This window comes from Salmo salar, chromosome 19, assembly GCF_965601325.2.
Source record: "Salmo salar chromosome 19, fSalSal1, whole genome shotgun sequence".
NCBI classification, from domain to species: Eukaryota; Metazoa; Chordata; class Actinopteri; order Salmoniformes; family Salmonidae; genus Salmo; species Salmo salar.
The window spans coordinates 4054868-4080030 of NC_138309.1; the positions used below are offsets into that span (position 1 = coordinate 4054868).

General features: G+C 41.1%; 1 protein-coding gene across 5 annotated transcripts in view; it reads right to left on the bottom strand.

Moving 5' to 3' along the window:
- LOC106578301 (liprin-alpha-3) overlaps positions 1-25163 on the bottom strand; it is a 75822-nt gene that overhangs the window by 33733 nt on the left and 16926 nt on the right. For all 5 annotated transcript variants that reach the window (XM_082965568.1, XM_082965570.1, XM_082965569.1 and 2 more), the window contains 9 exons: positions 23423-23515; positions 21950-22002; positions 21408-21501; positions 20991-21125; positions 20680-20763; positions 8910-9041; positions 8714-8776; positions 8140-8219; positions 3073-3217 (listed from right to left, as the gene is read on the bottom strand). In XM_082965568.1, coding sequence (XP_082821694.1) covers positions 3073-3217; positions 8140-8219; positions 8714-8776; positions 8910-9041; positions 20680-20763; positions 20991-21125; positions 21408-21501; positions 21950-22002; positions 23423-23515 — 879 coding nt within the window. The remainder of the gene's footprint in view (positions 1-3072; positions 3218-8139; positions 8220-8713; positions 8777-8909; positions 9042-20679; positions 20764-20990; positions 21126-21407; positions 21502-21949; positions 22003-23422; positions 23516-25163) is intronic.

Genomic DNA, 25163 nt, shown 5'->3' on the forward strand with positions numbered 1-25163 from the left:
CAAATATAGCCACTTCAAGGCATGCCTTAAAATATGTTAATGAGCCAGCGATTATTTCCCCTCCCACAATGCACCATAATTTACATTACGCTACATTAAATATACAGCAAAACAGTACTTCATTGTTGAATTGTATTGAAAAACTATTCATAAATTGCTGATGGTGAATATGTAATTATATATTACAGCATGCCATGTTTTATATCGCTTGCACTTTAGGCCTCAACAATGGCTTCTAAACTGAAAAGTGAGTACAGGGCAAAACAGATCAAAAGGACATGGCTAGCCAATCAACCATTAACGGTTTGAGACTAGACGCCACACTGATCTGTCCCCTATATTACTTCAATTACTAGGGACCCACTACCACATATCAGCTAAATTCGTACAGCATTCTCACTAACAGTTACAACAAATATAGCCTCTTACAAGACACACCTCAAAATATGTTAATGAGTCAGAAACAACAATACTATGCACCCACTAGTGTTCAAAAGGTTTTTGGAGCTTCAAAAATAAAGTATGATACTGTATTCTGAATTATTGTAACGAATATGTTTGGAGAAGTATCGGAGTCAGGCGCAGGACACAGGGATGAGTGCAAACAAAACGTGTTTACTCAAAAACACAATAAACTTCTCCCACAGCAAAATAACAGGGTTGGGAGAAACACCTCCAACAACCACAAAACATGAACAATCACAGACAAGACAAACAGGGAAGCCAGAGGGTTAAATAATGAACATAATCAGGGAATCATAAACAGGTGTGTATAATTAAGACAAAACAAAACGAACAGGGAAACATCGATCGGTGATGACTAGTAAGCCGGTGACGTCGACCGCCGCCCGAACAAGGAGAGGGGCCGACTTCAGCGGAAGTCGTGACAATTCTAGTAAATTACTGGCAGAAAATAGTCAGTAAGTTACTGCAGAGGAAAATATTTGTAGAAATTCTTCTAATACAGTATATTACTGTATTCTGTGGGGGTACAGCGTTCCCATAATTAATTCTGTAAAACACATTTATGGTATTTTACTGTGCATTCAACAGCGTTTTACTGTTGAAATTAGAGAAATGTCTTAGTGTACTTTTATCCTTGCATGTCAAATCAAGACTCAAACGAAATGGCCCCAATGTGTAGGACTGACAGGTCACTCAGTCAATCATAAAACATTAAAACACAAAATTAGGCGCCACCCAGAGAGCTAGACTGGTCCAAGACTGTACATTGTGGGACAGGAGTTGAAACCCTTACAAAGGCAGCAAAGCTGTTAAAATGTTGGTATTTATTCAATTGCATCGGAACCACATACAGTGCCTTCGGAAAGTATTCAGACCCCTTGACTTTTTCCACATTTTATTACGTTAAAGCCTTATTCTGAAATGTATTAAATTGTTTTTTTTCCCTCATCAATCTACACACAATAGCCAATAGTGACAAAGCAAAAACCAATATTTTTAAACATTTTTGCTAATTAATATTTTTTTATTTTAAATATGAAATATATAATTTACACAAGTATTCAGACCCTTTATTCAGTACTTGTTGAATCACCTTTGGCAGCGATTATAGCATTGAGTCTTCTTGGGTATGACGCTACAAGCTTGGTACACCTTGGGGAGTTTCTTCCATTCTTCTCTGAAAATCCTCTCAAGCTTTGTCACAGCTGCTGCACAGCTATTTTAAGGTCTCTCCAGAGATGTTCGATCAGGTTCAAGTGCAGGCTCTGGCTTGGGCCACTCAAGGCATTCAGAGACTTGTCCCAAAGCCACTCCTGCATTGTCTTGGCTGTTTGCTTAGGGTCATTGTCCTGTTGGAGGGTGAACCGTCACCCCAGTTTGAGGCCCTGAGCACTTTGGAGCAGGTTTTCATGAAAGATCTCTTTGTACTTTGCTCCGTTCATCTTTGCCTCGATGCTTACTAGTCTCCCAGTCCCTGAAAAACATCCCCACAGCATGTTGCTGTCACTACCATGCTTCACCATAGGGATGGTGCCAGGTCTCTTCCAGATGTGACGCTTGGCATTCAGGCCAAAGAGTTCAATCTTGATTTCATCAGACCAGAGAATCTTGTTTCTCATTATTGACTGTATGTTTTGTTTATTCCATGTGTAACTCTGCGTTGTTGTATGTGTCGAATTGCTATGCTTTATCTTGGCCAAATGAGAACTTGTTCTCAACTAGCCTACCTGTTTAAATAAAGGTGAAATAAAAATTAAAAAATAAAATGGGCTGAGAGTCCTTTAGGTGCCTTTTGGCAAACTCCAAGCGGGCTGTCATGTGCCTTTTACTGAAAAGTGGCTTCTGTCTGGCCACTCTACCATAAAGGCCTGATTGGTGGAGTGCTGCAGAGATGGTTGTCCTTCTGGAAGGTTCTCCCATCTCCACAGAGGGCGGCCAGCTCTAGAAAGAGTCTTGGTGGTTCCAAACGTCTTCCATTCAAGAATGATGGAGGCCACACTGTGTTCTTGTGTACCTTCAATGCTACAGAAATATTTTGGTACCCTTCCCCAGATCTGTGCCTCAACTCAATCTAGTCTCAGGGCTCTACGGACAATGCCTTTGACCTCATGGCTTGGTTTTTGCTCTGACTTGCACTGTCAACTGTGGGACCTTATATAGACAGATGTGTGCCTTTCCAAATCATGTCCAGTCAATTGAATTGACCACAGGTGGACTCCAATCAAGTTGTAGAAACATCTCAAGGATGATCAACGGAAACAGGATGCATCTGAGCTCAATTTCGAGTCTCATAGCAAAGGGTGTAAATACTTATGTAAATAAGGTGTTTCTGTTTTTTATTTTGCAAAAATGTAAAAAATAAAACTGTTTTCGCTTTGTTATTATGGGGTATTGTGTGTAGATTGCTGAGAATTGTTATTTATTTAATCCATTTTAGAATAAGGCTGTAATGTAACAAAATGTGGAAATAGTCAAGAGGTCTGAATACTTTACGAAGGCACTGTAAATGCGCAGCCTTTCTTTTCTAGGAGTTGGCTATAGCCAATACGTTATGGGACCAGGCTACCAGGGAGCTACAGTACTGTAGATAGTCCATGAGATCCTCACCTTGTTGCTTTCATCCCTAGGGGAAGCCCATCGGCCGTGGTGTGCCCTCCGGACTACCACGGCACAGGAGGAGCTGCCATAGCCGGCTGGGAGGGAGCCACCACCCTGGGGGTAACGGAGCTCTGAGGCACTCCCTGAAAGAGATCTTCAAAATAGGTTGGAGGGAAGTGAGCTCACATTGCTCGCCCTGCAGCATTGGTGACAGTCGATCGTGATAGAATGGTCGATCTCCAAGTCATTCCTAGTTAATTGAGAAACATTTCTATAATAAAGCCTTGCATTCCTACTTTTTTCTGTCTTGCGTTGTTGGCCGTAGGTGCATTTGTTTCAGCTGCCCTGAACACCGGGTAGGTGAAGTATTCCCATTTTGAACCATTTCATGTGTCTGAAGGTACAAACTCTGCCTTCTCGGCGTGCTCGGAGAGCAAATCAAGTGCACCTATAGACTTTCTCGTTGATACTGTGATTCCAAAATATCTAAAACCATGACTAGAGAGAGACTGCCAACAAATACAGCAGTGCTGTTTTTATGAGTGAGTTTATGTTTAAGTTTCATTCAGCACAGTCAATACTTTTTATTCAACACTTTATAAGCCATGAAAGGCGCTGCTCCACTTGCGCTGCAACCAGCACTGCAGATTCAATGAATGAGTAGCAAAGTGTATCGATAGGCTTGCGTAGTTATTATTAGCGGCTGTGTTTTTTAATATCGTGGAATATTTAACTTTCTCTAGTCATAGGAGTAACAACATGAATTTGTGTATGAGGCAGAAATGATGCGGTGTGACTCGTTTCACCATCAGCTCGAAGACAGTTTCCCCTTTATGGTCAGTCTTAGCGGATGGGGGAGAGCTGAGGGACGGTCCAACGATGAGAGGCAGAACCTCTGATGTTATCCCTCCGCTGAGACTGACCATCAGATGCAGGCACCATCAGTCCAGTAAAATGTAGAAAGCAAATAATTTAAATGTATGCTCACTTAGCTGTGTCTCACAAGTAATACAACAAATGATGATCTATTTCCAGTGTGATCATATACATCAAGTTTTTAAATACAATTTGATAATGGTTTGAGAGGAACAACATTGGCAGGGCAATTCAATCATAGCCAATATGCAGTGATAATATATTGGGCCTATAGCATACTGCACAAACCTCATTGATACAAAACTGTTTTTAATAGGTTAGTGTTGCATAGTCTTACGTTTTTTAAGTCATGTAAAAACATTTAAAAAAAACATCTGTACTGTAGATCTCAGCCTGCATCGGGCAGTGGTCACCAAAAAAGAGTTTGTCATATTTTGTGAGATGAGAAAATAAAAATATTTTATTCGTTATAGCACATCTTTCAGAATGTATTTCACTAATTTCCTGAAAAGAAAAGTTATGCATTTCTTCAGGATCGGTGGGTCCCCGACTTGACGGTTGAGCTAACATAGGCTAATGCGATTAGCATGAGGTTGTAAGTAACCATAAAATTTCCCAGGACAAAGACACATTTGATATTGGCAGAAAGCTTAAATTCTTGTTATTAATCTAACTGCACTGTCCAATTTACAGTAGCTATTACAGTGAAATAATACCATGCTATTGTTTGAGGAGAGTGCACAGTTCTGAACTTGAAAAGTTATGAATAAACCAATTAGGCACATTTGGGCAGACTTGATACAACATTTTGAACAGAAATGCAATGGTTCATTGGATCAGTCTTAAACTTTGCATATACACTGATGCCATCTAGTAGCCAAAATCTAAATTGTGTCTGGACTGGAATAATACATTATGGCCTTTTCTCTTGCATTTCAAAGATGGTACAAAAAATAATAAAAAAAATTTTTTATTTTTTTTTTATATATATTTTATTTTACCAGATCTAATGTGTTATATTCTCCTACATTCATTTCACATTTCCACAAACTTCAAAGTGTTTCCTTTCAAATGATATCACGAATATGCATATCCTTTCTTCAATGCCTGAGCTACAGGCAGTTAGTTTTGGGTATGTCATTTTAGGTGAAAATTGAAAAAAAGGGGCGGATCCTTAAGAGGTTTTAATGAAAAAAGTTAACATTTGTAAATTGAGTGAAATTGTGACATTTTATCCTGAATCACAATATATGCTTTATTTTTTACACTACATTAGAAAGAAATCTAATGCTACCTCAACTAACAGAAAGTGAGAAGAACAACGTAAACTTAAAGGTCCGGAACAGTCATTCTGATTCCTATGTTTTTTTTTGAGTGACTAAAGCATCACCTATAATATGTTTTATGGATAAAAATGCTACAAATGTTTTTTTTCTCTCATGTCAAACTACCAGGAAGTCTGAAAAGACAGATTGAGTGGGCGGGAGCTAGTAGGATGTTTGGGTGGGGGGGGAGCTCACCTTGACTGGCGATTCTTTGAAAACACCTACAGTACAGTACCAGTCAAAAGTTTGGACACACCCACTCATTCAAGGGTTTCTCTTATTTGTACTATTTTTTACATTGTAGAATAATAGTGAAGACATCAAAACTATGAAATAACACACATGGAGTCATGTAGTAACCAAAAAAGTGTTAAACAAATCAAAATATATTTGATATTTGTGACCCGATTCAGGAAACTAGGTGTATGTCGCAAGTCACAACTACACAGGAGAGCCAGTTGATGGTAAAAAATATATTTTTATCAAAATAATTTTTTGGGGCAGAAATGCCTTCTCGAACATGTGAACTTTCATGTGCCTTAAAAAACGTGTATGCCATCTGTAAATACGAATAAAATTGTTAAATTATGAGCCTTGTTGGTTAAGCCACATAAAAAGATAGCAACTTTCCCACTAGCCATGATTGGCTGAGATAATGAGTGGGCTGAACATGCCGAGAGAGGAGTTCGGATTGGTCTGCCATATTCAAGGCTTATGTCTACTTGAGCTCATCAGTCTGTGTTGGTAATCCGGTTGAACACGGCATTTAAAAAAATATATTGTGTAGTGGAGCTGCATAAGTGTTGTTCTCCACTTTCTGTAGGATCAAGTTTTGAAATCAGTGGAATTTGAGTATGATAGCTAAAGAGATGGCGAAAACACCTGTCTCCGGATTATATCTTCAAACTAAGGGCAACCATGGTATGGCATTCCTGACAGGGAGACGTCCATCATGCATAATGATGTATACAGGTAAGATAGTCTAGCGTTAGCTAGCTACATTTTCACATATTACACATTTCTAATTTTGACAGAAAGTGGTTTCATTTCAAGCTAAAGTGTACTGTTAGCTAGCTAGCTAATGTTAGCTGGCTGGCTCCCAAGCTGACATTATTATTTGTTTCCCAGAGCCGTTTGCTTTTCTAGTTTGAGCCTAATGTTAGCTAGCTAACATTGAACCTGGTTGGTTAGCTCCCAGCACCGTGGCATTGTTGTAACGTTGTTAATTGTTGTTTAACTAGATAATGTTAGCTGGCTGACTCGTTAGCTAACGTTACGTGACGTGTGATCTTAAATGTTGTTTACCTTGCTAGGTTCATTGTTTACCTAGCTAGCTATATGTCTTAAGCTGAAGTGTACTGTTAGCTACCTAGTTAACATTAGCTGGCTGGCTCCTTAGTGGAGGTTATTATTTGTTTTTCAGAGCTGCTTGCTTTTCTAGTTAGAGCCTAACGTTAGGCATTGTTGGAACTTTGTTCATTGTCGTTTAACTAGCTAACGTTAGCTGGCTGGCTCGTTAGCTAATGATACGTGACGTGTGTACAACACCCGTTGAATATTGCTGGTGTCAGTAAATGTCTTTAGGTTTTTTTCATGTTATCCAGAGGTAAACAAATCGTCAGCCAGAGCGTCAACTGTGCACTCCGAGAGCGAAACGAGATGGGTGGGGCTAAAGCTTAAGAGTGTGTGAATGATGCTGAATGGGTGTAGATAAAGAAAAGCTCTTCACTTGATACCAAAACATTCAAATGCAATTCTCTCAAAACTGAGTTTACAAGTTGATCAACTTTCAAAGCACAGTTACTTTCCCATTGTTCCTCAAATGCAGTGCATGATATGCCATTTTGTAGCTCTGAGTCTCTACTTTTATCCAATATAAAAAACAACATTTCCCATTTTGCTTCATTAGACTGAATCCAAGTTGTAGAAACATCTCAAGGATGATCAATGGAAACAAGATGCACCTGAGCTCAATTTTGAGTCTCATAGCAAAGGGTCCGAATACTTATGTAAATAAGGTGTTTCTGTTTTTTTTTTTAATTACACATTTGCAAACATTTCTAAAAAACAGTTTTTTGCTTTGACATTAAGGGGTATTGTGTGTGTGTGTGTGTGTGTGTGTGTGTGTGTGTGTGTGTGTGTGTGTGTGTGTGTGTGTGTGTGTGTGTGTGTGTGTGTGCGTGTGTGTGTGTGTATATTGATGAGGACAATAATTAATTTAATACATTTTAGAATAAAGCCGTAACGGTACAAATACTTTCCGAATAGCTTGTATGTAAACCATGCCCCTCAGCAAACCTTTCTCCTGCGATGTTGGTTACAAGGTGCAACTTATTTAAATTCGGTAAGAGAATAAGATTTTACCATTGATGTATTCAAATTACTACTTTTGTGATGTCACAAAAAGCCCTTAATAATCTTGCCTCCATCCAGCCTCCTGAATCCAAGTGTTTGACATGGGGGAGGGGACCAGTAACTTTATGATACAATTTTATGAATGTAGAAGCAACAGTCATTTTTCATATTTTGGTAGTCCTACTTTGATCTGGTTTCATCCAATTATCATCCAATTTCATGAAAAACATGATTTTGACTGTTCAGGACCTTTAAAATCAGTGACTTGTCACCAACCATTATTTTTGTTGGTTTTGAGGGTATTAGGGCAAAACATATTGATAATATCTCTGCTCTAGTCGTCTTAGCAAAATAGAAAACAAACATTTAGAAAGTCTATCATTTAGGAGTGGTTAAAGTGTTCATAACATGATCCTCAGACAAGGGGTGGATTACTTTTCCCTCGAGAGAACAAATGTGTTTATTTTATGCTTTTATCAAATGTATTTATAAATACCCTTGCAGCTCAATTGTGGCTAACCTGGAATAGGAAGAGCCAGGCCTCCCCCTCAGTTGATCCACCTCCAGCTGAATCCTCTCCAGCTCGACTATGAGCTGGTCCTGGGAGAGAGAGATGGGAGTACAGTACAGGATAACATTATATTCCTGTAAAGAAAAGTGCCTACTTGTTTACATGCATCTATTTCCATACTAAAATAACAAAACAAAGAACACATATAAGAATAACTAAAGAACAGACAGAACTGACAACTACAAGATCACAGAAGTCTTTGTCTGTTGGCAAAACTAACATCAGTGCAAAGCAGTGTGACTTGTCTCCAGTTCTCGCAGCGAAACAGACAAACCCTTGCGATGATAGATTCAATTGCATATTGAGACTGGGGAGGGAAAACTATCCACACTAGTATCCCAAAAAGGGTTTGCAAAAGTCAGTGTATAGCCCTAAAAACAACCGGTGAGAAAGACCAGAGTCCAAAGTTATAAATCAATATAAAGTACTGCTGATGTCCTCATTCCATGTATCGACAGAAGTACAACAACAATGTACATATTAAAATCTGATCAACTGGATACAATAAGGGGAAGATATGTACCTTGTTTGCTATAAGATCATCTTGGATTTTCTTCATGTTTGCTAACTCCTCTGACAGTGCATTCTAGAAGAGTAGAGGAGTGATTATGCCAAGTTTACTCATGTTTGACATTGATTGTGTTGATAAAAAAATACTTATGATTATTGATGGCAATATTAGCTTAATTTAGCATATGGTTAACAATGCTTTATAGTACCTTCTCTTCTAGGGCAGCCATTCTCTCTTTGAGGTGAAGCTGCAGTCGCTCGTTGGACTCAGACAGTAGCTTGTTCACCGTATCCGAGAGGCGTTTGTTGTGTTCGTCATTCATTTTCTCTCGCTGCCTTGCCTGAAACAGATGAAATTACGTAGTGAGGGTCAAGGTAGAGAAAAGAAAAAGCTGAAGAAACCATGAGCTTTTGGGTAAGTATAAGAGCTCATACAGTTCATAAAGACAGGATTGGGTTTAAATTGATTGGCCAAAATGCAGGGTAAGGAACACATTGTAACACATGACCACTTTAGCAGGTAAAGTATAGCAGGTATAATGCTTTGTAACTTGTTATAAGCATGTATGAGACTTTATAATAGACCACTGTAAACCCCAAGGCATTTTTGTATCAAATAATTATAGTAAGTTGACCTCAAAGTCAAGTTATGATAACAAATTAACTTTTTTCCCAGCTTGTTCTACTGTAGGTGAATTTTCTAAAATAGTTTTTAATACCTGTGTTTTGCATGTACATTGAGTGATTGATTAATCTTATGCTACACTAAAAATAATAACATACATTTTTCTAAAAAAAATCCAGTCATTTAGTTAGAATTTTTGCACCCTTGACTGAAATGTATGTTCCAGTTTAAAAGGCTTATGCAAACTCCTCTCACTGTTTCTAACCCTGGCAGTCATTATGAATGCAGGTTGCTGGTGAATAACTGATATCAACTGATATCCTAACTCTGGCTGAATTCCAATAGGAATTGCACATCAGTTTGCAAGCCATCATAATGTGACCTGCAGGTAGTGTTGTAGTGATGGGAAACTAACGTTTTCTGAAGGCTTCGGTGCTTTCACCAAATTGTGCCAAAAAAACGTCTCATTACTCAGAGCTTCATTATCTATTCACAATGCACATAAGTGACATCTGCTGGTTAGCAATAAAAAGCTGCGTGTGATTATACGATAGTCGTTTTTCTCTCCACTGTTTTCATCTAAGCGTCTTGATGCAATGGTAAGTCGCTGGCTATAATAGCCTATAATCAGTTGGAATAACAGGTATGCATGTTACATCATGCTTCCTTGTTTTTCCTTCAAGTTTTACTATCTTTCAAAAACTATCTATGGCATTATTTAGGATTCTTAACACAGACGCACAGTCACGTCCTGACCAGTAATAGGGGTTACTTGTTATTGTAGTTTGGTCAGGACGTGGCAGGGGGTATTTGTTTTATGTGGTTCGGGCTGGTTGTGTTAGTAGTAGGGTGTTTGATTTATTATTCCGGGTTTTGGGCACTGTTCTATGTTAATGTATTTCTATGTTCAGTCTAGTCATTTGTATTTCTATGTTTAGTTAATTGGGGATGACTCTCAAATGGAGGCAGGTGTTTTCTCGTTGCCTCTGATTGAGGGTCCTATAAATAGGTATGTGTTTGTGTTAGTATTTTGTGGGAGATTGTTCTTGTTTAGCTGTGTGTGTGCCTGACAAGACTGTCAAGTTCGTTTGTGTTTTTGTATACATGTTTATCTTGTGTTTTCCTTCTTCACCAAATAAAAAGAAGATGAGTGTACATTTTCCCGCTGCGTCTTGGTCTCTACCCTACGACAACCGTGACAGAATCTCCCACCAACCAAGGACCAAGCAGCAGGGTAAGGAGCAACGCAGGAACTATATGGACTATCAGGGGAATTGGACATGGGAGGAGATTCTGGACGGGGCTGGACCATGGCACAAGGCTGGGGACTACGTTCTCCCACCGGAGGAGATAGAAGCACCGAAGGCTGAGCGGCGCTGGTATGAAGCTATATACGAGCCGATAAAGCACGAGTGAGACGGCCTACAGTCCGGCACCGAGCGAGACGGCCTACAGTCCGGCACCGAGCGAGACGGCCTACAGTCCGGCACCGAGCGAGACGGCCTACAGTCCGGCACCGAGCGAGACGGCCTACAGTCCGGCACCGAGCGAGACGGCCTACAGTCCGGCACCGAGCGAGACGGCCTACAGTCCGGCACCGAGCGAGACTGCCTACAGTCCGGAACCGAGTGAGTCTGCCTACAGTCCAGAGCTCCTAGAGTCATCCTACAGTCCAGAGCTCCTAGAGTCATCCTACAGTCCAGAGCTCATAGAGTACAGTACAGGGTCTACAGTGACATGTGTCAGGTCGAGGTATTTGGGAGGAGTGGACTGGTCAGGGGGTGGTCTTAGGTCCGAGCCTAAGCCACCTCCACTGTAGGAGGTTTTGGGGAGGGGGGTGTATGCACGAGTGCCGTCGGTGACGGCAGCCACCCTCCCTTCCCCCCCTTTAGTTTAGGGGATTTCTTTTTGTTTTGGGGTGATTTTTGTTTATTTGTGTGAGGTGCAACCGGGGTCTGCACCTTTGGGGGGGTACTGTCACGTCCTGACCAGTAATAGGGGTTATTTGTTGTTGTAGTTTGGTCAGGACGTGGCAGGGGGTGTTTGTTTTATGTGGTTCGGGCTGGTTGTGTTAGTAGTAGGGTGTTTGATTTATTATTCCGGGTTTTGGACACTGTTCTATGTTATTGTATTTCTATGTTCAGTCTAGTCATTTGCTTTTCTATGTTTAGTTAATTGGGGGTTGGACTCTCAATTGGAGGCAGGTGTTTTCTCGTTGCCTCTGATTGAGGGTCCTATAAATAGGTATGTGTTTGTGTTAGTATTTTGTGGGAGATTGTGCTTGTTTAGCTGTGTGCCTGACAAGACTGTCCAGTTCGTTTGTGTTTTGTATACGTTTATTGTGTTTTCCTTCTTCACCAAATAAAAAGATGAGTATATATTTTCCCGCTGCGTCTTGGTCTCTACCCTACGACAACCGTGACATGCACACTATACTAAATAGAAAAACAAATATTTTAACAACAGTGCAGAAATTGTGGTTTCACATAAATCAAATCAAATTTTATTGGTTACATACACGTGTTTAGCAGATGTTATTGCCAGTGTAGCGAAATGCTTGTGTAGTGAAATTCAACTTCATTCGACCTCATACCCCTCACATCCCTGACTGTTCCATAGTTCACTACTCTACCTGCTAAGCTACTGGTCAGGTGAAACATTTTGTTCAAAATCCTTACTACTCTGAACAAAAATATAAATGCAACAATTTCAAAGATTTTACTGAGTTACAGTTCATATAAGGAAATCAGTCAATTGAAATAAAGTCATTAGGCCCTAATCTATGGATTTCACATGACTGGGAATACAGATATGCATCTGTTGGTCACGATACATTACATGGCCAAACGTATGTGGTCACCTGCTCGTCGAACATCTCATTCCAAAATCATGGGCATTAATATGGAGTTGGTCCCCCCCATTTGCTGCTACACCAGCCTCCACTCTTCTGTGAAGGGGACTTGCTTCCATTCAGTCACGAGCATTAGTTAGATCGGGCACTTATGGGCAATTAGGCCTGGCTTGCAGTTGCCGTTCCAATGCATCCCAAAGGTTTTCGATGTGGTTGAGGGCAGGGCTCTTTGCAGGCCAGTCAAGTTCTTCCACACCAATCTCAACAAAACATTTCTGTATGGACCTCGCTTTGTGCACGGGGACATTGTCATGCCGAAACAGGAAAGGGCATTCCCCAAACTGTTAGCATAAAGCGGAAGCACAGAATCATCTACAATGTCATTGTATGCTGGAGCGTTAAGATTTCACTTCACTGGAACTAAAAGGCCTAGGCCGAACCATGAAAAACAGCCTGTACAGTTGCCACTATGCATTCGGGTAGGTAGCGTTCTCATGGTATCCGCCAAACCCAGATTCGTCCGTTGCACTGCAAGATGGTGAAGCCGACTCTTTGTATTGCGCATGGTGATCTTAGGCTTGTGGGCTGCTCGGCCAATAGAAACCCATTTCATGAAGCTCCCGATGAACAGTTATGTTGACATTGCTTTCAGAGCAGTTTGGAACTCAGTGAGTGTTGCAACCGAAGACAGATGATATTACGCGCTAGCGCTTCAGGTCCCGTTCTCTGAGCTTATCAAATCCAATGTTATTTATTGCATGCGCCGTATACAACAGGTGTAACGGTCGTCGTACATAGTGGACCAAGGCGCAGCGGGTTGAGTGCTCATAGTGACTTTAAAAAACACTGACCAAACAAAACAAGAAAACGATCGAATGAACAGGATTGCAGGCTAAACACACAGCTATGCAACAACAACTTCCCACAAAGGGACAAGTGAAAACAGGCTACCTAAGTATGACTCTCAATCAGCAACAACGATGTACAGCTGTTCCTGATTGAGAGCCATACCAGGCCAACAAAGAAATACACAACATAGACAGAGTATAGAAATACGAAATAAAGAACATAACCCAAAAACCCCGGAATTCTCTAACCAAACACCCCTCTTACATATATACATATACTAACAAACCCCGAACCACATAAAACAAATACCCCCTGCCACGTCCTGACCAAACTATAATAACAAATAACCCCTTTACTGGTCAGGACGTGACAACAGGTGTAGACCTTACAGTGAAATGCTTACTTACAAGCCCTTAACCAACAATGCAGTTTTAAGGAAAAAAGTTAAGTATTTACTAAAATAAACTGATGTAAAAAATACAAAACACAATTAAAAATAACAAATAATTAAGGAGCAACAATAAAATAACAGTAGCGAGGTTATATACAGGGGGTACCGGTACAGAGTCAATGTGCGGGGGCAATGGTTAGTGGAGATAATTGAGGCAATATGTACAGTACCAGTCAAAAGTTTGGAAAGGCCAACTCATTCAATGTTTTTTCTTTATTTTTACTATTTTCTACATTGTAGAATAATAGTGAAGACATCAAAACTATAAAATAGCATATGGAATCATGTAGTAACCAAACAATTGTTAAACAAATCAAAATATATTTGAGATTCTTCAAAGTAGCCACCCTTTTCCTTGATGACAGCTTTGCACACATTTGGCATTCTCTCAATGAGCTTCCCCTGGAATGCTTTTCCTACAATCTTGAAGGAGTTCCCACATATGCTGATTGCTTGTTGGCTGCTTTTCCTTCACTCTGCGGTCCAACTCATCTCAAACCATCTCAATTGGGTTGAGATTGGGTGATTGTGGAGGCCAGGTCATCTGATGCAGCACTTCACCACTCTCCTTCTTGGTCAAATAGCCCTTACACAGCCTGGAGGTGTGTTGGGTCATTGTCCTGTTGAAAAACAAATGATAGTCCCATTAAGAGCAAACCAGATGGGATGGCGTATCGCTGCAGAATGCTGTGGTAGCCATGCTGGTTAAGTGTGCCTTGAATTCGAAATAAATCACAGACAGTGTCACCAGCAAAGCAGCCCCACACCATCACACCTCTTCCTCCAAAATTTGGACTCATCAGACCAAAGGACAGCTTTCCGGCAGCCCAATGTCCATTGCTCGTGTTTCTTGACCCAAGAAAGTCTCTTCTTATTATTTGCTAGTGGTTTCTTTGCAGCAATTCCACCATGAAGGCCTGATTCACGCAGTCTCCTCAACAGTTGATGTTGAGATGTCTCTGTAAAGCATTTTTTTGGGCTGCAATCTGAGGTGCAGTTCATTCTAATGAACTTATCCTCTGCAGCAGAGGTAACTCTGGGTCTTCCTTTCCTGTGGCGGTCCTCATGAGAGCCAGTTTCATCATAGCGCTTGATGGTTTTTGCGACTGCACTTCAAGAAACTTCTTAAGATCTTGAAAAATGTTCTGCATTGACTTGTTTTTCTTTGCTTATTTGAGCTGTTCTTGACTGTTGTTTCTCTTTGCTTATTTGAGCTGTTCTTGCCATAATATGGACTTGGTCTTTTACCAAATAGGGCTATCTTCTGTATACCACCCATACCTTGTCACAATACAACTGAAATTCCACAAATTAACTTTTAACAAGGCACTGTTCATTGAAATGCATTCCAGATGACTACCTCATGACGCTGGTTGAGAGAATACCAATAGTGTACAAAGTTGTCATCAAGGCAAAGGGTGTCTACCTTGAAGAATCTCAAATACAAAATATATTTTGATTTGGTAAACACTTTCTTGGTTACTACATGATTCCATATGTGTTATTTCATAGTTATGATGTCTTCACAGTTATTCTACAATGTAGAAAATAGTAAAAATTAAGAAAAACCCTGGAATGAGTAAGTGTGTACAAACTTTTGACTGGGACTGTACATGTATGTAGAGGGGCGGCAGGTAGCCTAGTGGTTAGAGCATTGGGCCAGTAACCGAAAGGTTGCTAGTTCTAAATCCCCAAGCTGACAAGGTAAAAATCTGTCATTCTGCCTCTGTTCCTAGGCCGTCATTGTAAATAAGAATTTGTTCTTAAATGCCTTACCTAGTTAAATAAAAAAACAAAAAATAAATAGAGGTAAAGTGACTATGCATGTATAATAAACACAGAGTAGCAGCAGTGTAAAAATGTGGGGTGGGGACAAAGTAAATACTCCAAATTGCCATTTGATTAGCTGTTCAGGAGTCTTATGGCTTGGGGTTAAAAGCTGTTAAGAAGCCTTTTGGACATAGACTTGGCGCTCTGGTACCGCTTGCCGGGCGTTAGCAGAGAACAGTCTATGACTAGGATGGCTGGAGTCGTTGGCAAATTTTGGAGCCGTCCTCTGGCACCGCCTGGTATAGAGGCCGTACGCACTACCCTCTGTAGTGCCTTGTAGTTGGAGGCCGAGCATTTGCCATACCAGGCGGTGATGCAACCAGTCAGGATGCTCTCGATGGTGCAGCTGCAGAACTTTATGAAGATCTGAGGACCAGGGCCAAATATGTTCACTCTCCTGAGGGGGAAGAGGCAATATCGTGCCCTCTTCACGACTGTCTTGCTGTGTTTGGACCATGATAGTTTGTTGGTGATGTGGACACCAAGGAATTTGAAGCTCTCAACCTGCTCCACTACAGCCCAGTCGATGAGAAAGGGGGCGTGCTTGGTCGTCCTTTGACTGTAGTCCACAATCATCTCCTTAGTATTGATCACGTTGAGGGAGAGGTTGTTATCCTGGCACCGCACTGCCTGGTCTATGACCTTCTCCCTATCGTTGTCTGTGATCAGGCTTACCACTGTCGTGTCTTCAGAAAACTTAATGCTGGTGTTGGAGTCATGCCTGACCATGCAGTCATGGGTGAACAGGGTGTACAGGAGGGGACTGAGCACGCACTCCCGAGGGTCCCCTGTGTTGGGGATCAGAGTGGCAGATGTGTTGTTACCTACCCTTACCACCTGACGGCGGCCCTTCAGGATGTCCAGGATCCAGTTGCAGAGGGAGGTGTTTAGTCCCAGGGTCCTTAGCTTAGTGATGAGCTTTGAGCGCACTATGGTGTTGAACGCTGAGCTGTAGTCAATGAATAACATTCTCACGTGGGTGTTCCTTTTGTCCAGGTGGGAAAGGGCAGTGTGGAGTGCAATAGAGATTGCATCATCTGTGGACCTGTTGGGGATGGTATGCAAATTGGAGTGGGTCTAGGGTTTCTGGGATAATGGTGTTGATGTGAGCTATAACCAGCCTTTCAAAGCACTTCCTGTCTACTGACGTGAGCGCTACGTGTCGGTAGTCATTTAGGCAGGTTACCTTGGTGTTCTTGGGCAAAAGGACTATGGTGGTCTGCTTGAAACATGTTGGTATTACAGACTCGGTCAGGGATAAGTTGAAAATGTCAGTGAAGACACTTTCCAGTTGGTAAGCGCATGCTCGGAGTGCGGCCTTGTGAATGTTGACCTGTTTAAAGGTCTTACTCACATCGGCTACGGAGAGCGTGATCACACAGTCGTCCAGAACAGCTGATCCTCTCATGCATGCTTCAGTGTTGCTTGCCTCGAAGTGAGCCTATAAGTAATTTAGCTCTGGTAGGCTCGTGTCACTGGTTAGCTCGTGGCTGTGCTAGTTAAATAGATTTTGTGCACCAGCTGTTATTGACAAATAGACACAGACTGCCACCCCATGTCTTACCGGAGGCAGCTGTTCTATCTTGCCGATGGACCGAAAACCCCGCCAGCTGTATGTTATCCATGTCGTTGTTCAGCCACAACTCGGTGAAACATAAGATATTACAGTTTTTAATGTCCTGTTAGTAGGATAGCCTTGATCTGAGGTTATCCATTTTGTTATTCAATAATTGTACGTTGGCTAATAGGACTGACGGTAGAGGGGGATTACTCACTCGCCGTTGGATCCTTACAAGGCCCCCCGACTTGTTCGAAAGGTTGCATCCTATGACGGTGCAACGTTGAATGTCACTGAGCTCTTCAGTACGGGCCATTCTACTGCCAATGTTTGTCTATGGAGATCGCATGGCTGTTTGCTCGATTGTATACACCTGTCAGAGACGGATGTGGCTGAAATAGCCAAATCCACTAATTTGAAGGACTTTTGGCCATGTAGTGTACATAAAAAAAAGTAGGGGCGCGGATCAGAAAACCAGTCAGTATCTGGTGTGACCACCATTTGCCTCATGCAGCTCGACACATCTTCTTCACATAGAGTTGATCAGGCTGTTGATTGTGGCCTGTGGAATGTTGTCCCACTCCTCTTCAATGGCTGTGCGAAGTAGCTGGATATTGGCATGAACTCGAACACGCTGTCGATCCAGAGCATCCTAACCATGATCTGTCTGGTAAGTATTCAGGCCATGGCAGAACTGGGAAATTTTTAGCTTCCAGGAATTGTGTACAGATCCTTGCACATGGGGCAGTGAATTATCATGCTGAAACATGAGGTGATGCGGTGGATGAATGGCATGACAATGGGCCTCAGGATTTAGTAATTTTTGAGAAATAAGATATTTAATTTTTTATTTAACCTTTATTTAACTAGGCAAGTCAGTTATTAAGAACAGATTATTATTTACAATGACGGTCTAGCCCAGACAAACCCTAACCTGGACGACGCTGGGCCAATTGTGCGCCACCCTATGGGACTCCCAATCACGGCCGGTTGTGATAATGCCTGGAATCGAACCAGGGTCTGTAGTAACGCCTCTAGCACTGAAATGCAGTGCCTTAGACCGCCACTTGGGAGCCCCCCTTTCAGCTTATTTCAGCTCATGAAGCATGAGACCAACACTTTACATGTTGCGCTTATATTTTTGTTCTGTGTATATTTGTAAGTACGGTGTCCATTGGAGGTCTGTGTTTGAAAGTAGCCTGGAATCGAAGAAAGCACCAGAACCAAGGCAAAATCAGTTGGATCTCACAGTTTGCAACACATGGTTTGAAAAAGCACGTGATCAAATTAAGCTTCAGACGTCATTGATGATGTACTTCTGATAAAGTGATACATGCATCGGCAAACTACTTCGAAGTTAGCTGATTAGCGATTGCTACGCATGCCTCTGAGCTCTGGTATCAAACGTAACATCATTAGTACATTTCCCTGGTTTTCCAGAAATCCCAGTTGGAAGATTCCAGGAAACCCCTCAAACAGTATTTTTTCTTTTTTTATCTGGGAATTTTAGTAAAGTTACCAGAGTTTTGCAACCCTACTTGCAGGTCTGATGTAGCCGGTAAACAATGATTTTCAGGCCATTCTATTAGGGTAAAGCTAGACCTTATGAGATATGTATTATCATAAAGAGTTATAACATTCACCTAAGAACTCTCTTGGTGAAAGCCACAGGTCTAAAATGAACGAATTCAACAACCGTGGGCTCCCGAGTGGCACAGCTGTCTAAGGCACTGAATCTCAGTGCTAGAGGCGTCACTACAGACACCCTGGTTTGAATCCAAGCTGTATCACAACCGGCTGTGATTGGGAGTCCCATAGGGTGGCGCACAATTGGCAAGGCGTCGTCCGGGTTTGGCAGCTGTAGGCTGTCATTGTAAATAAGAATTTGTTCTTAACCTGTCTGGGCTAGGTGGGACGTCAGCGTCCCACTCTATTCAACAGCCAGTGGTAGACCGTGGCGCGAAATACAAAAACCTTAAAAATGCTATAACTTCAATTTCTCAAACATATGACATTTTTACACCATTTGAAAGATAAGACTCTCATTAATCCAACCACATTGTCCGATTTCAAAAAGGCTTTACAGCGAAAGCAAAACATTAGATTATGTCAGGAGAGTACCCAGCCAGAAATAATCACACAGCCATTTTCAAAGCAAGCACATATGTCACAAAAACACAAACCACAGCTAAATGCAGCACTAACCTTTGATGATCTTCATCAGAAGACACTCCTTGGACATTATGTTATACAATACATGCATGTTTTGTTCAATCAAGTTTATATTTATATCAAAAACCAGCTTTTAACATTAGCATGTGATGTTCAGAACTAGCATACCCACCCAAAACTTCCGGTGAATTTACTAAATTACTCATGATAAACGTTTACAAAATACATTACAATTATTTTAAGAATTATAGATACAGACCTCCTTTATGCAATCGCGGTGTCCGATTTTAAATTGCTTTTCGGCGAAAGCACATTTTGTAATATTCTGAGTACATACCTCGGCCATCAAGGCTAGCTATTCAGACACCCGCCAAGGTCGAGGCTCAGTAAACTCAGAATTACTATTAGAAAAATTGGATTACCTTTGCTGTTCTTCATCAGAATGCACTCCCAGGACTTCTACTTCAACAACAAATGTTGTTTTGGTTCCAAATAATCCATAGTTAATATCCAAATACCTCTGTTTTGTTTGTGCGTTCAGGTCACTATCCAAATGGTAACGCGCAGGCACATTTCGTGACAAAAAAAATCAAAATGTTTCTTTACCGTACTTAGAAGCATGTCAAACGCTGTTAAAAATCAATTTTTATGCGATTTTCCTCATAAAATAGCGATAATATTCCAACCGGACAACCTTGTATTCATTCAAACAGGTGAAGAAAAAAATTGCCAATTCTCGTGAATGCGCATCTCCTGTCTCTGAGCCACCAGGCAGGCCACTGACAAACAGTGCTCCTGTACTTTGCCCAGAGACAGGAGACGCCCCAATCCACTTTCTGGCGGCTTTAGAGAGCCAATGGAAGCCTTAGAAAGTGTTACGTAACAGCAGAGATACTGTAATTTTGATAGAGATGCAACAGAAGGACCACAAATTGTCAGACAGGCCACTTCCTGCTTGTCATCTTCTCAGGTTTTTGGCTGCCATATGAGTTCTGTTATACTCACAGACACCATTCAAACAGTTTTAGAAACTTTATAGTGTTTTCTATCCAAATCTACTAATGATATGCATATTCTCGTTTCTGGGCAAGAGTAGTAACCAGTTTAAATCGGGTACGTTTTTTATCCGGCCGTGAAAATACTGCCCCCTAGCCCAGACAGGTTAACTGACTTGCCTAGTTAAATAAAGGTTAAATAAAATAAATAAAATGTCTGTCACTAACAATTACAGTCATAAGTGGTAATTCTGCAATTCACTCGAAAAGGCAAGCTGATACCGTCCAACTCAAATCTGGATCCCCCTATAGCATGTGTCAAACTCATTCCACGGCGAGTCGAGTGTAGATGAATTACTTGGCTGATGAACTAAGGTCACTAATTAGTAAGAAACCTACCCCACCTGGTTCTCTAGGTCTTACCTGAAAGTAAAAAACAAAAATCAGCAAACACTAGGCCTTTCATGGAATGAGTTTGACACCCCTGCCCTATAGGGTCACATCGACTCTATCGATTTGAGTAATGACTCCAAAATCACTTTAAGTAACTGTACTCAGATATATTTAGTGCAACAGGTTTCCTAAAAATGTTTGAATAATGACAGCACATTGGGGTTTACAGTGTACAAACAAATACTGCATTATTACCCTTTGCAACTCCTGATTCTTCTCTTCAAGTTGTGCCTCGATCTGTCGTAGTCGCTCCTCAAAGTTTCCATGGCGTTCCTCTGCCTAAATAGAAAAGATAGTGTCTGTATATGAGATCAAATATAAACTCAGACTAACACACGGACAGATAGTTGGGTTGCCAATAGGAGGACAACTCAGGTCATACAGATGGACGGACGGTAGAAAGTGGACAGACAGACAGACACAACCAAGCAGTTTCACAGACAGTCAGAAATATCCACATGAGTAAACAGAACAAACAGAGTGAATTTAGACATCCAGTACAGTACCTTGTTGAGGGCAGCCACTCTCTGGGCGAGCTGGGCCTCAATCTCGGGCAGTGTTTCGGCCCGCTGCAGGGTCTGCTGGAGCTTCTGCTTGGCGTCCTCCAGACGCTCCTGGAACTGCCTGTTCTTCTCCTCACTCTGACAGCACACAGGACGAGGAAGAGAGCAGATGAAGTCAGGGATATTTTTATACAATCCACGTCTGAGCCCGAGGGCCGATTTTCTGGACTCAGATTAAGCCTAGTCCTGGACTAACACACACTTTTAATGGAGATACTCCATTGAGAATGACTTAAATCTAGGTACAGGAAATTGGCTGTAAGAATCTGTCCCTAAGTTTAAAAGACAATGCTACTCTGGATATAACCTACTCATTTTTACAGGGTTATTGTACATGTAAGCCACCCTTGTAGTCATTACCTGTCTGTGCAGTGACTCTTTGCTGGCCAGCTCATTCTCCAGCTTGTCTTTGATGTCATGTAGAGAGGTTGCTTCCCTCTGAGCACTAAGGTACCTGCAAACAACATGGACACATTGTGATGTGATGGTAAGAAAGGTGGATAACACCAACGGTGAACGTTGGTCGGGCCGATGACCGGCAGCGAGTAATGTCAATGTTAACGCTAACAAAGCTTATTTGGCACAATAGGAGTGTAAACGTTTTCTAAACAAAGTTTATGTGCATTTATGCTCCACTACATCCCTGACCATTAGTTATGAACGTCCGCTCTTCACTGTATGTACAGTATGCAGACACAAGCCAACTATTACAGTGTGCTGTAACGATTGAAAATACCCAGGCATTGAGATAAAGACGAAAGGTACATGTATTGTGACACCTTGGTGACAGCTTTTCAGATAATGAAGGAAAAACCTGGTAGTTTGGCACCATTGTACTGGGTGTAAAAAAGGGGAAATGAATAAATACACAAGCCAGTATCATTCTGCAAATAGAGGGTTACCTGCGTTCTAATGTAGTAATCCTCTCCTCCATATCCTCCCTCTGGCACAGAGCCTGAACGATGCAGAAACGTAGTGAAGCATGGTTAATCATCCAAATAAACATATGATTATACATTACACATTGTGAATATCACAAACTGTATAAAATGGTAACCTAAACATTTGACAGAGAAATGTGCACATTTATATGAATTGACTATTCATTATCACATTTGTTCAGTCATTTAATATCTGCACAGCTCCTCTAGTCTTTTTTGTCACCTAGGGCTCGTCGACTCTTTCTTTCATATTCAATATTAATTTACATGCTTAATAATATTATAATATATATATATTCTTAGGGATAGCCCCCTTTATTTCAATTTTCGCCTAAATGACATACCCAAATCTAACTGCCTGTAGCTCAGGCCCTGAAGCAAGGATATGCATATTATTGGTACCATTTGAAAGTAAACACTTTGAAGTTTGTGGAAATGTGAATTGAATGTAGGAGAATATAACACAGGAGGATGCATGACTCGACCTTCACCTCTAACGAGCCAATTGGGGAGTTGCAGCGATGAGCCAAGCATGCTTGTGGCCATACCACCCTGAACATGTCTGATCTTGGTAACTAAGCAGGGTCGGGCCTGGTGAGTACTTGGATGGGAGACAGCCTTGGAATACCAGGTGCTGTAAGCTCAATTTTAACTAACAAAAAATAATTATACATCATTAATCATTTACTACATTTTTGGACTTTAACATTTATATTTGTAACCATTATTTAACTAGGCAAGTCAGTTAAGAACAAATTCTTATTTACAATGACGGCCTACCCTAGCCAAACCCTAACCCAGACAATGCTGGGCCAATTGTGCACCGCCCTATGGGACTCCCAATCACGGCCGATTGTGATACAGCCTGGAATCGAACCAGGGTCTGTAGTGACGCCTCTAGCACTGAGATGCAGTGCCTTAGACCGCTGTGCCACTTAGGAGCCACTCGGGAGCTATATGATATATTGCCACTAATCCATGATGAATATAACTCATTAATGCATCTTTTCCCGTAATTCATTCTAGGCATTCTTATGCTCTGTGCTTTGAGATATTTTGGATTGGATGCACATAATGGGATAGAAAAGCAGCTTGAACAGAGAAGCTTCGGGAACTGATAGAATGTAAGGCATGGGGTGGGCAGCCTATTTACTTTTTTTTTGTGTGTGTGTGTGTAAAAATCGATGCTCCTGGCCTTACTTGAGCGTCTAAAACTAGATAGGAAGTACTGTATGTAGAAATTATAATTGACCTATTTCAAAATGATATAACGGTTCTTTTTCTGTCATGCAAATTGATTTTGACAAACAAAAGGTTAAAAAAAATAACTTCAGCCCTCCGTTGAATTTCATAATACCGATGTGGCCCTCGAGCTAAAAAGGTTTCCCACCCCTGCCCAAAGGCCTTGGCCAGGAACAGATTGACCTGACTGACCTCCTTCACGTCCCTCTGGAGCTTCTGATTGGCCTCCTCCGACTTTGTCACCTCCCTCCTGGCGGCTGCAAGCTGTTCCTCTATTTCCCCAACCTGAAATGTCATGAGGAAGAGCAATAAGATGATAATGGACAATAAAGGACTATAACAGGATAGAGGGCCTTTATGTGTGAAGCCGTGAAGCACTGGTTTGGGTAGAGGCAGGTTTTTGGCAATTATATAGAAAAGAGTGTCATGTACAATGATCAGGCTGTGTGGGTTTTGTCAAACAGATGAAATGTTATGACTGTCCACAAGAAGGAAGAAGGGAACTGGTTTTAAGAATCTTCATACCCCCCTCCCCAACCCTAATCAATTTTTCTTTATATTTCTTCTCTTTTCTCTCTCTTTCACTTTTTCTCTTTCACACTCTCTCACACAATAGTGTTGGGAATGGTTCATAACAGTAACAGTATAGGTTGCATTAAGCTCATATTATTCAACGGGTGGGTCTAATCCTGAATGCTGATTGGTTAAAAACGTGTGTCTATTCCACAAATTACCACCTGCTAAATCCATGACGTTAAAATGTATATTTACTCTGTTCCATCTGACTGTGCAATCCACTGTCTCATCAGCCCAGACAGATAGACAGATAAACTTGATCTCCACTATAAAAAGCATCAAGACATTATCTCACATTTCTTTTAGACTAACATTTCATTTTCAACAGCAGAGATTTGTATAAACCTTAAGACATTTGCAACATTGTTTCAATATTAAAATATTCAACTGTCCCATGGTAATGAACGTGTAGGGATCGGGAGTCAGGACGAGAGAGAGGCAGGCAGCGTTTCTCAGACAGTCAATCATGAATCAGCTGGCATTTTTATGGATATATACAAAGAAATGTCAATTGAAAAAGGGTAAAACGAAACGAAGTGCAGGTAGCTTGCGGTCTTTCCAGCTTTAGTTTGTAGTTATTGTGTTAGCTGTGTTGTTGGCTAGCTCCTCTAAATGTCCTAACAAGAGAGCAAATGTTCTATGCCAGGTGAAATCGTACCTCATTAGCTCATTGTTATGGATGTCTCCAAATAAATGTCACCAGAAAACAGCTTTAACAAATGCAGCTACAGTTGTTATTCTGTCTACACTGTTTGACGTGACCGTAAGTTAGCCGTAGTTGGCTAGCTAGCAAGCAAAGCATAAGAACGTTGCCAGCCAGTATGGCTATGGAACATTTAGAACGAACGACTGGGTCGTGTCCATAGATACAGAACAAAAAGACTGAACGACTCGGTCGCGTCTCTGGCAACCGAACCAATAAAACGAATGACCAGCCGTCTTGGGTAGCAACCCTAGATTTGTTTCGGGACTATATCTTGTGGAAGGATGAAATAGTATGAATACATTCATCAAAATAACGTTTTTAATGAAAATATGTAAATTATTATTTGAATATGTTGGTAACCCGTTGTATAAAAGTGATAATGCCCTTGAAGGGCATTATATATCATCCAAACACCGGCTTCTCGGGCATTATCACTTAAATAAACTACACTGTAAAACTTTTAATGTAAATTTACAATAACATACTGGCAGCAATTGGCCAGTAAGTCACTTTAATTTATTTTACAGTACAGCTACTGTAATCCATTTTACGGTACCACAAATATGACTAATCTAATTTACAGTACCAATTACAATTACAGAATATTACTGTAATTACCCAGTGACATATTAACCAGTGGTCCAGTATTTC